This window comes from Gopherus flavomarginatus, chromosome 7 (genome assembly GCF_025201925.1).
Source record: "Gopherus flavomarginatus isolate rGopFla2 chromosome 7, rGopFla2.mat.asm, whole genome shotgun sequence".
Classification (NCBI taxonomy): domain Eukaryota; kingdom Metazoa; phylum Chordata; order Testudines; family Testudinidae; genus Gopherus; species Gopherus flavomarginatus.
Window position 1 is genome coordinate 51,625,407 of NC_066623.1, and position 12,686 is coordinate 51,638,092.

The following is a 12,686-nucleotide window of genomic DNA, read 5'->3' on the forward strand; positions in this document are numbered from 1 at the left end:
AGCCCCTGGACTTCCAAGAGCTAAGCAGATCAAAGCAAGCCTATCTATCACACTGAGGAGACTTAGGCCTTGGCTACACTGGAGAGTTGCAGCACTGGTAGTGGCTTTACAGTGCTGCAACTTACTCCTCGTCCACACTGGCAAGGCACATACAGCGCTGTATCTCCCTGGCTACAGCGCTGGTTGTACTCCATATGGACGAGAGGAATAAAGAGAACAACGCTGGTGCTACAGTGCTGGAGTGCCAGTGTAAACAGTGATTAATTTTACTACTCTGTAAGTGACCTCCAGAATTTTCCCATAATGCTTTTAACTAAAGAACTCTGTTTTGTTATGATGCCTCTCTTCGTTTTGTTGTGAACTCGAGGCTTCAGGAGATGCTTATCTAAAAAACACAGCAATTCTTTGCTCGGAGCAGAGGCAGGCAGGGAATGTCCACAGCTAGTGTTTGCTTGAGGAGAGACACAGCAAGGAGGGGGGGGGGGGAAAGGAGGGGATGGAGTCCCTCGGTGCAGCTGCTTATCTGGTCTGAAGGCTATTTGCATTTAAGAGTGAATGACAGAGGGGTGGAGGAAGTGGTCAGAATTTGCAAGGCAGGGAGCTGACAGTGTCGGCTCCAAAAATCCACTCTCTCTCTGCCCCCCAAGCTCCCTGTCACACTCCACCCCACACCACTCTTTTGAAAAGCACATTGCAGCCACTTGAATGCTGGGATAGCTGCCCATAATGCACCACTCCCAACACAGCTGCAAATGCTGCAAATGTGGCCACACTGCAGCGCTGGCAGCTGTCAGTGTGGCCACACTGCAGCGCTTTCCCTACACAGCTGTACAAAAACAGTTAACTCCTAGCGCTGTATAGCTGCAAGTGTAGCCAAACCCTTAAAGTTCAAGATTCCTTATAAGAAATGGAAAGGGAGGTGGATATTTTTTTGCTGTTTTTAAAACAAAGTAGGCAGCTAATGTTGTTTTTTAAATTATTATGAAGAACAAGTTTAAGCTTTGTTGTAACATGTGTTGTTTGCCTGGACTGCTCAAGAACTGAATGCTTGTGTAGGAGGAACTCTTTGAGTTGACTTCTTAAATACCTTCCTGCCGTTTCACATCTGATACTCCTTGATAAACACAGAAACCCTGTCTTATAACAGGCTTATTCAAAGTGATACAAGCTATGAAAGTGAGATCTTGGAAGAGTGTTGCTGTTTTCATAATGTAATAAAAATACTGTAATGATCAATAATTAATAATAAATAGTATGTAATAAGCACGTCAGAAAAACAAATTGTGTATTTCCAAGATCACTGCTTTTATAATTTATACTCAGGTAAAGGAGAAAATCCCTGGAAATATTTGTTTTTAGGAGGGGGTTCGTGAATCTTGACATTTTCGTCAAAGGGTTGTTAAAGTTTGGGAATCACGGATGTAGACCCTAGTCTTACTAGGTCTTTATCACAGTACCCTGACGCTAGATGTGACACTGTAAACAGTCTCTACTTGATCATCTTACCATCTTAGAAGAACAGTTTGTGGATGGATTAAACTTACATTAAAATTAAAAATACATAAATACTACTAATGCATTCTGGCTGGAAAAAATAAACAGCAAAGCCTTAAGTGGACTGTGCAGAATACAGGAACGTAATGAAGCACATGGCATTGATGCTTACTCCCCCATATCTCCCACACTGGGGTTTTTAAACACAAGTTTGTGCAAACATCAGGTGTGCCATTAGCTGTGGATAACAAATATTTTAAAGCTCTTGAACTCAAGCAAAGAACAGAATTTCTCTTTAAAAAGTTAAAGTTATGCTTCATTCATACCAGCCAGCATTTCTGCCACATCTAGTTCACACCTATGTTAAAAACAGTTCCCTTACCTGGGGGAAGTTATTCTAGAACAAACACAGTTTGATAGCCATTATCTGCTCAGTGCTGTCCACACAGGAAGCAGAAATGGCAAACAGCAGCAATGTTAATACATGGTTATCAGTATTCTACCATCAACCTGTGTGAATAAGAATTTTTGTCTGAAAATCATTATAAAAACTATGCTGTATAACAGCCAGACACTTTATATAATGGATTTATAACAGAAGTGGGCAAATTTTTTGGCCTGAGGACCACATCTGGGTATGGAAATTGTACAGTGGACCATAAATGTTCACTAAATTGGGGATGGGGTACAGAACGGGGTGAGGGTTCTAGCTGGAGATGTAGGCTCTGGGGTGGGGCTGGGACAGAGGGATTCGGGGTGTAGGAGGATACTCCAGGCTGGGACAGAGGGATTCAGGTGCAGGATCAGGGTTGGTGCATGGGGGGAAGGAGGGGTGCAGGCTCTGGGGTGAGGCCAGAAACAAGAAGTTCAGGGAGCGGACTCCGGGCTGGGGTGAGGGCTTTGACTGGGGGTGCAGGCTCTGGGAATGAGGGGTTTGGGGCACAGGAGGGTGCCCTGGGCTGGGACTAAGGGTTTCAGAGGGCAGGAGGGGGATCAGGGCTTGAACAAGGGGTTGGGGTGTGGGGAGAGGCTCAGGGATGCAGGCTCCGGGCGGCGCTTACCTCAAGCAGCTCCCGAAAGCAGCAGCAGCATATCCCCCCTCCGGCTCCTACACAGAGGTGCGGCCAGATGGTTCTGCGTGCTGCCCTGTCTACAGGCACCATCCCTGCAGCTCCCATTGGCTTCAGTGCCCAGCAAATTGGAGCTGTGAGGGCAGCACCTGCGGACAGGGCAGCGTGCAGAGCCCCCTGGCTGCCCCTAAACATAGGAGTCAGAGGGAGGACATGCCGCTGCTTCTGGGAGCTGTGGCATGCACACGCGGAGTGGCCCCCAACCCTGCTCCTCAGCTGGAGCATGAGAGCAGGGCAAGCCCCAGACCCCACTCCGAGGTAGAAGCTTGAGGTCCAGATTAAATTGACCGACAGGCTGGATGTGGCCCATGGGCCGTAGTTTTCCCACCTCTCATTTATAATAAGCTTCTTATCCTGAAATGACCCATTATGATTATCTTATGGGGCCAAAAGTAGAAAAGCTTTTAGGCTAAAAAAAAAAGTTCCTTTTTAAGCGAAGCAAGCTTAGACAGAAAATAGTTTGAAGGGACAATGTCAAGTTAAAACTTATTTTATTAACCACTCCTAGATAAATATTTTTAATATGTTTATCATTAATGCTGATTTTTCTGACTTTTGCATCCTGGAAAATTAAGACTACTTAGTGAGTTTCATTTTTGTCTGTACTCAGTTTCACGTTCCTAGTTCTCCTGCACTAACACAATGCTGAAGTGTTCAAATCCTAATTAACTATTTTCATTAGATTTTAAAAACATGGGAATGTTTTCACTGATCTCAGGTTCTATAATACCTCGTTTTAAACTAAAAAAGTGTTCTAGCCTGCATTCTCCAAAAGCCACTAACCTCTCCAAGCAGACAACCACCAAGAGCAGAATTTGGAATATTTTATTCCAAACTAATAGTTATAATATCTTGTCCATTTCAAAGCAACATGGCGTTACTGACAGACAGGAGTAAGAATAAAGATGAAGTATTTTTCCTTGGGCATTGTGTGTTTTCATTGAAACAAAACCAAAAGGGAAAGATTACAGTAGGCAAAATAAACAGCAGTTTAAAGAATTACGATACAATAGACCACCTGCAGGGAAGGCTAAAGTAAAGTAAAAACCAGGAATTGGAAGATGACATGTCTTGACAACAGGCAGGGTCTCACAGAGTAATGGTAGTGACTATAATTACAGGGTTGCATTTTTATTTAAGTAGGATTCTCTCACACCTTGAATAAACAAATTTGAAGTTTCTAGGACAAGCCACTTTTGAGATATGACATGACCAAGAGGTACTTGAATAATTTTCAAAGACAACTTAAAACAAACAAAAAACACAATACATCAGAAACTGCTTATCCAATTCATTTCAAGGTAACATAAAAACTCACAGGAAACTCAACTCAAAGGACCTCCTTGAGGGATTCAGAGTGGAATAAAAATAGAGCTTACAATGAAAACCTGCATTACACCTCTACCCCGATATAACGCTGTCCTCGGGAGCCAAAAAAAAAATCTTACTGTGTTATAGCTGAAACCACATTATATCAAACTTGCTTTGATCCACCAGAGTGCGCAGCCCCGCCCTGCAGCACTGCTTTACTGCGTTATATCCAAATTCGTGTCATATCAGGTCGCATTATATCGGGGTAGAGGTGTACTTTTTTCCAAAAGCATATGCCAAAGTAGGTATCAAGTAGTAAATTCAGATTCTAATAGTATGCAAATCCCTGCTTTAATTAAAAAAAATAGTTATCTTTAGCTACAGAGCCACAATTGGCACCTTCACAATAGAGTTCTATACACAATACTATACACAGAACATGCATTTCACTTTAGAAGTCAGCAGATGGAAACAAAGGTTTTGAATATATAAAACGGATGCCTAAGTCTGTTCCTTCATAAAAAGTTTCTCCACAAAAGATAAGTAATTTTATTTTGATTTATTAAACATTTTAGTACCACAGCAGAAGTGTGATGAACAGATTTAAATGAAATACAACAAAATCCTGAACCCCAATACAATTTAAAATGTTAAGATCTCTATCGAGAAGAGAGCCCAGCCTGCTGCAAATACTGTCTATTCCAATTCACCAGCAAAAAAACAAACAATGAAACAGGGAATTGTAGAGCTGCTTTGAATGCTCTGGAAAGTGAGCTTCCTACTATCCCCTATCTTTGGTCTGTCTCTTCTTCTGACAGCCTCTCATACACTGAGTCTAAAATACAGGGTGGCACCGAGTCTTACATAGGGTATGTCTGCACTGCAATAAAACACCGATGGTTGGCCTGTTTCAGCTGACTCAGGTTTGTGGGGCTCAGGCTGCGTGGCTATAAAACTGTAGTATAAATGTTTGGACTCAGGCTGGAGCCCAGGCTCTGGGACCCCAAGCCTGAACATCTACATTGCAGTTTTATAGCCCTGCATTCCAAGCCAGAGTCAGCTGACAAAGGCCAGTTTTAGTGCAGTGTAGACATATTCAGAGGGTGTCACTGAGCCTCACAGAGCACATCCCTAACTCAGAACTTTTGAGGGGGGAAGGGAAGAGAACAAATGAGAGAGGAGATAAGAGATCAATGCAGGTTGGATTCACTAAACATGCAGCAAAATATCCTTCTGCCACTTGACCCAGACTCTCTTCCAACCACTGATGCATGAGGAATAATTTCATCCAAGGTACATGGGAGGAAAAAAAAAAAAAAAAAAAAAGAGGGGTTTCCCTCATTCCTACAGTTTAGCTTGCAACAGTTGCACCACTAATGAAGAATTCCCATCACTGTGGTAACTAGTTTGGCTAGAGCTTGATTCCATCTGCGGCAAGAGAGCAAGTTTGAGCTGCTGTACAAGACAAAACTAGCAAACAACAACTATGCAGGCATTGCAGTGTATTCTCCTGGGAAAGTGTGACTTGGTGCAGCATCTCTGGTAGCCTCTGTGACTGGCAGCCATAAAAGAAAATTTGCCACGTTTATCATTTAGACTATCAAGATTTGAGATTTCCTCCCCCAGCCCCAATAGTTATTTCAGTTATGAAAGCTTGTAATAAACCAGAAAACATATAAATCCATGTAACCTTGTATACTTGTGCTAGTAAGACTGACTGTTAGTATAAAAGGCAAGAAAACTAGGGAGGAAAGTATTTTAGTTCAACTTGAATATTAAGGTTCATAATGAGTTTTCATGTAATTAATTTGTTACAGGAAGCGAAAGATGAAGAATCTTGTATTTAGTAAACAGGGCTGGGAGTTAAGACACCTGGGTTCTATTCCCAGCTATACCACTGACCCTGAACAAGTTATTTCAGGCTTGTATACACTAGGGATTTTGGCACCAATGTAGCTTCTCTGGTGCAATTCCCCAGCATTGATATGTAGACATGCTTCCATTGTGCCCTACTGAATAACTAGTGAAAGCCCTGCTTTCAACTGGTGTAGCGCAACTACACTGGGGATGTCTGTACCAGCATTTTCCCTCTCCCCATACCTATAAAATGGGGTAATACCTGCTTCATAAGAATTTGCAGCTAAACTTACATGTGAAGCACTTTCAGATTCTGGGACGGAAGGTGCTATAGAAGTGCAGATTACAACAGTCATTTCATTCATCAACGGGAGGTCCAACAATGCTTCTGAAAATGCTATTAGTAGTGGACAAAAGCTGGATTCAAAATAATTTATACCAGTTTCTTTAGTGTTTAAATAGCTATCAAAGATAGTCTGAATTCAAACAAAGCAGTGAGTGCTATAAAATTAAATACTGAAGAACCCCAAAGTGATCTCCAAGCTTCTGGGGCTGCACTGTTTAATTGGCTCTGCAGAAAATTAAACCATTGAGCATTAAGTTCAGCACAATACACTTTGAATACTTTAAGGTTACCACACAGAGGGCCAAAGAATAGTGTTTTGCAAACACAGAACATCCTTTACACATTTCCCACATCCCTTAACACTGCCTGACAAATGCTTCATGTAATCGGAACTCTGACCCATACCAACATATGTATTTTTAGAGGAATGTATTCCTAAAGCTTAGTTCCTTAATGTTGCCCTTGATTACTGATGGGACTTGGAAGCCAGGCATCAAAAGCAGTTCTCTAAAAACCATCCAAACATCGTGTTCTCATCAGTTACCAGGGACAGTATGCCCTTGATCCAGGTTCGTTTTTAGAAAGATGCATTTTCTACATTTTAGCAGTACTTTGTGCATTTTGCTTCAAAGTTTTATGTCCAGATGTCGTTCCAAAACATAACAGTTTAATCCAAAAAATACAAGAAAATTAACGATAATCCTGTTTTAGTTGCTGGCCCACAAATTATGGACCTTTATTACTCCACTGACTTTGAACAGAGAAGATAGTTGTATCTTTAAAAGAAAAACTATCCCTATAAACAAGTTTGTAGGAGGATCACAAATGTAAAGTTAGGTGCATAATGAACATCCAAATGGCCAAATTACAAGAAATATGGGAATACCAAAGCTGAATTTTTCTAGATTTTTAGGTTTCTTCGAATCTGTGAAAGTAGAATGAATTATATTGTGAAAATAGAAAGCATTAAAGAAATGCTGTCTGTACCTTTAAGCAAAATTGTTGGAATGCTGTAATCCAGGTGTCAGGAATACAAATATTAACATAGAACAATTGCACTGTTTAACGGCAACTGGTGAAGTATTAGCCTTAGATCGATAAGAGTCAGTAAGGAAGTAGGATATGTATGCTGTGCCCCAGCTGAATTTTACTGTTTTGCTTTCTTTGTCCCTTTGTCTAATTCCCGCTCTTTTATCTGTATAAATAAGACTGTTTGGGTCTTGCATGGCCACTCACATTATCTGGGTGTTACTGGCACAGCGCTGCGCTAATAAAACAGAGTGGTCTGACAAATTGTGAGTCCTGATTCTAACTCTGATAAATCCATAACTGGGAATGGGTAAAAACACTTTCAAGTAAAATTTAATTTGGTTCTAACTCAGGAATTATCTAGCTGACCCAGGAGAACTAAGGAAGTCCAATTAAAGAGTGAGACTGTTAGAGTCTGAATGGTTGTAAACCATATCTATACAGGCTAAAAGTATTATAACCATGGTAACAGAAATAAAAGAATAAGATCTTTCCTACTTTCCTTTGTATATCTGATGATTTGTTGTAGTCTGTTTCATTGTTACTTTCCCCTGTAGAAACAGTCATGCTGTGTTAGTGCAGGCTTTTCTTAGAATTTTTTTTTTTTTAAATAGCTAGGAAATGTGATTGTAGAGCCACAAGATTTGGCATAAGAACTTACAGGCATGCGTGCAGACACTTGAAATCTAGTCGTTTTATTGAAGCCAAAGCTGGTGTCCCTTAAATATCAGAGGATTATTTGGTGGCTAGTAGGAAAATGAGAGTTGGTATTCTTGGATTTCTTACCCATCAAGCATCCATACCACAACTAAAGCTAGCGTGCAGTTTCAGTACACAAGCTACAAAGTTAATAGGACTGGAGATTTACTTCTCAGCTCTTCAGGTCTGAGAGGTTTATTGAAAGATTGAGTTGGAGAAAGTTGTGCTGCCATTCTGTAGAGAGTATTTTAATCTCTATTGTTGCCCAACAAGCATCTTCTACCAACACAAAGTTCACTTTAGACAAATATTTTAAAAGAATGAGAGTTGTATGCAATCTTATATCCTTACCATATCTAGACCAGAAGTTCTCAATCTGCAGCCTAATCAGCACAGAGCTGTGGTTCACGTCACATCCACTGGGCCATACAAGTACTACTCGATTCGGCCCACAATGGTAATTAGATTGAGAACCACTGATCTAGACTAATTTAAAACGACACACCAAGAAGAGTGTTGGAGCAAGCTGAGATAGTAAAAAGAGTCTGCAATTTTACTGCTGAACTTGACAAACTACAGTACAGACTCCAAGACTGATCAGCATATTGCCTGACAGAAGAATTTGTCCATTCTCAAATGCTTTAGAGATAATAAAAAGTAACAACAACAAAGTCTCAGAGCAAGTTTCCCCAAAACTAAAATCTAGTGGAATTTAACAGTTGCCTTATGATATAAAAACAGCACATTTCTTTTCAGGAATCAGCAGAATTTGTCACTCATAACCAAGAAGAAGAGAGCCTAACTTTTCTTACTCTACCATGGAATAGATAAAAGTTGCTGTAACATTTTGTATAATAGTTACTAATAAAAGAATCTAGCTTTATTCTTAAAACGCAGGGAACTTAAGAGGACAACCTGTTTCATTATTAACGAATTACAGCTTTGGAACACTTAATTTCTTATCAGCCCCAAACACGACACTGAGAAGATTAATGGACGTATGCAAGAAAGGAAGAATTATTCTACTTTTATTATGTATCTTAATTGTTTAATGGATAAAAACCCTTGTGGAAACAATTAAAACACCCCATTAGAGTTTTGCTCAATAGGTCAAATCTGTCTATGAAAAGCTAATGGCAACTGAATGTTTAAACATCGGTTATAACAATTCTCATTTTCCAACAACCTAAACTATTTGCTGGATTCTTACTGAATTTCCCCCCACAACCTTAAAAAAGGGATGAACTGAGAGATTTGTGCTAGAAATGCTTTAAGCTATTAGTACAGTTTGCCTCAATGCTTTCTGGTAGAGTTAGAAACCTTGAGCCCCAATCATGCAGTTGACTTCTCAGGCTGACTCCCATGGCCCCAGGGAAATGCAATTCAAGGAGCTACTCATGAGTCCAACCATGCAGAGTTAACTGTAGGATTGGATCCTCAGCTATTAATCATATTATATTGTCCATTTACAAGACTTAAATGTTTGGTTTTCACAAGCAGCAAAATATTTACAATGTTACACAATGAAGCACTCTGTGCACTGTGATCTCTTACAACAATGCCTATTAATTGCCCTGTTAATTCTCTAAATGTTTGTAGGTTGCTCAAGTAGAGAGCCCCCTTACAGTTTTAGTACAAAAAATGCTATATTGATTTTTTCCCCATTCTAAGTCAAGCTCAGTGGTTTAAGAAGTAGTTTGTTTTTAAAAGAGAATCTGGCATAACCAGTTATCCTTCAAAAAAGTAACCAAAGTGAAACAGATTTCAGAGGAAGACAAAAGCAATGATCCACTGGTGATAACTTCCAAGAGCTCATACCAACAGTAACTGTCTATAAGATTGACTGGCAGCAAAAACATACCAAGAAAAATCTTACCTCAACATAAGTTTGCAACTTCTTAAAGAACTTCTAATGCACTTCTTGGGTGTTTTGGGGGCACCAATGTGAGGAGGCTACAGAGTGACACTCCTCTGGCAGTCATACGTGAAATGTGACAAGCAAGTGATTAAGTCAGTCCAGTGATTATTTATGAAATTGGAAAGGAAATATCTCCTCCCCAAATTCTCTCACCTTTCCCTTAACATTCAGTAAAATCTAGGGTGACCAAACAGCACGTGTGAAAAGTCAGGACAGGGGGTGGGGGAGGTAATAGGTGCCTATATAAGAAAGCCCCCAAAACTGGGACTGTCCCTATAAAATTGGGACATCTAGTCACCCTAGTAAAATCCCACATGGGGTGTGCATTTACCACCTTCCTTCTCCACAGGTTTCTGTGAAGTCTACCCCATTCTCTCTCTACATGCATTACTGCTTCCTATTTACTTCTGTTTGCAGCTTCAAGATTATTTCTTCTACAAAGCAATAGCACTTAAAAACAGCAAAAGGACAGTCTCTGCCTCAAAAGATTACAATAATTTAGAACAAGATGCCACTGTTGGAATAACAAGAAAGGCCAAAGGAAATAGCAAGATCACATTAATAGGCCACATATATACACAGCTTTTAAAAACAACAAATTTTGGAAGTCCCTGTGAGTCAGTTTTCTAGTCACTATTGGTTGGCACCTTATCTTAGGCATTACAGCAGAAGTGGACCTCAATGACTGGGAAAGAAACAGAAGAAGCTTTACAGACTAGTTCAGGGAGCACATTCCATGCATAAAGAAGCAAGTACAAAGGTGCTTGTGGGAAAAAAAGTCTGGCATAACTGACAGCGAACAGGTCAGAATGTGACACAAAGATCTGAAGACCAGACAGACCATGTTGTGCACAATTTTAAATTTTGAAGACAAGACGACATTTGATGTGATGAAGGGGGTGACACGATCAGAAAACAAAACAGGATTATTTTAGCTGCAATGTATCTGAAGAGTAAGAGGGCACACAGTGGAAAATGGGTGTCAGGAAACCCAGAGGAGAAAAGGCTATAGCAGCCTGGATGGAAGACACAGACCTTGATGAGAGTTTTAGTAATATGAATTTAGAAGAAAAGCTGGATTTCAAAAATGTTAGAGAAAGAAACCGGAAGAATTTGAAACGGCCTAAATGTGTGGTCTAGAGAGGCAGCAGAGTTTAAGATGACACTAAGGTACTGAGGATGGTGGTGCCATAGGATCACAAAACTCTTTACAAACAGGATATGAAGAAAATATGGTAGCCCTGTCGAAGGACACGGTCACCACAATGATATTCAGCCAAAGTGAAAAGTGAGATAGATAAATGAAAGTTGATACCGTAAGTCAGTGTTTCGCAACAACCAGCCGTGGACCAGTGCTGGAACCATCTCTGAGATTTTCCTGACAGTTTAGGAAGGCAGCAAGCTGATCCCCGGTATCAAAAAGGGTTGAGAAACATTGCTGTAAGTCACTCGCAGAATTCCACAGAGTTTAAAAAACACCACAACAGTCAATTACTTCACAAGGGGTGATGGCTGCTGGTCACCTCAAGCAAACAATGGGCGGAAGGAGAAGAGATACCTTCCAATGCATACTTCCCAACCAAGGATCTTGAAACACTTTGTAACCATTAAGCTCAACCCTAGCTGCAACAGGGATACAATCCCATTCTGTGATTAGACAAGGTCTTCCATCCTAAAAGTCCGCCATAGCACTTTCCAAACTACACTAGCATTGCTCCTCCGGCCACCGTGAATGCAGCAGACACGGGAGTTGATTATTGGGACTTGTTTTTTGGTACAGCAATTTAGATACAGTGTCCCCGACAAGGGAAGTCCATGCACCTGTCACCGGAGGTCATGGGGGCAGCACAGGATCTTTGTGGGAAGAGGTATCCACGACACAGAAAGGAGAGACTAACTGGAAGGAAACCTTCTCTGGAAACCTGGGTGACTGGGAGCAGGAGAACCCACCACTCACAGCAGGGGGTGGAAGCCACCCCAACCCCCTGGGCTACAGGGCCCCCTGGGTGCTGGGAATCCTACCAAACAGCACAAGGGAAGACACCCGTAATTCCCAGGGTTATAAGACCAGGGAGAAGCAGGGAAAGCCCAGCACACAGTACAGGGAGGGAAGGAAACCCCCATATACAGGGCTATAGGGCCCCAAGCGAGTGGCAGAGACTTCCATACACAGCACAGGTGGGGGAAGTCACCCCCCATAGCCAGAGCCCCACTGGAGCGGGGAGTCCGCCACACACAACACATGCAACCCCCATGCTCCATTTGGGAAGCGGCTCGGAGCGGCCATGGAGTCCGGCGTGAGGCGGGGTCGGTGTGAGACCACCGCCCCCACCCGCCGGGCTCAGAGACCCACTCACCAGAGAAGGGAGCTGCACAAGAAGAGGCAGGAACCCAGGGCCAGGAGCCGGCGGGGCGGCTTCCTCATCGTCTCCCCCTTCTGCCTCCCCCAGCAAGGAGGCGGCGGCGCATCCTCCCGCCTGCTGCCGAGGGGGATGAGAGCGGCGGCGCCGGGCGCACCGGGAGACGGAGCGCTAGGGACGGAGCCTCGCGGGGGTTCAGCCACTCCCGCCCGCCGCGCGCCGCCGCCCCGAGACTGCGCCCAGCCGCTGCCCCCGGCTCGAGCCGATCTCCAGCGCGGTGCGAGCGCAGCCGTTACCCTCCCCCCAAGTCCCCCGCTTCACGCGCTGAGCTGGAAGGAGACGCGTCACGTCTCGCCCCACCGCCACATAAACCACGCCTCCACCCATCGCCGGAACACAATTGGTCCTGCGCCTTCGATGACTTCCTCCCTCCCCTCACCGTGATTGGCTCAGAGGGGCCACTTCAATACAATCCCCAGCCCGCAGTCAGAACGCCCATTGTGATTGGATTACAAAACGGACGGGCCTCTTCAACAGCCCCT

General features: G+C 42.7%; 1 protein-coding gene across 5 annotated transcripts in view; it reads right to left on the reverse strand.

Annotated features, from left to right (window-relative positions):
- The window catches only part of SUCO (SUN domain containing ossification factor), a 900,323-nt gene extending 887,923 nt beyond the window's left edge, over positions 1 to 12,400 (reverse strand). For 4 of the 5 annotated variants that reach the window (XR_007775597.1, XM_050962991.1, XM_050962992.1 and 1 more), the window contains exon 1: positions 12,142 to 12,399. Coding sequence is in view for 4 of the 5 variants with exons in the window: in XM_050962991.1 (XP_050818948.1) it covers positions 12,142 to 12,209 (68 nt within the window). In the remaining variant the exon portion in view is untranslated. Of the gene's footprint in view, positions 1 to 12,141 lie in introns of all 5 variants that reach the window. The other variant, XM_050962993.1, reaches the window with a different exon arrangement.
- Between the last annotated feature and the right edge of the window lie 286 nt (positions 12,401 to 12,686).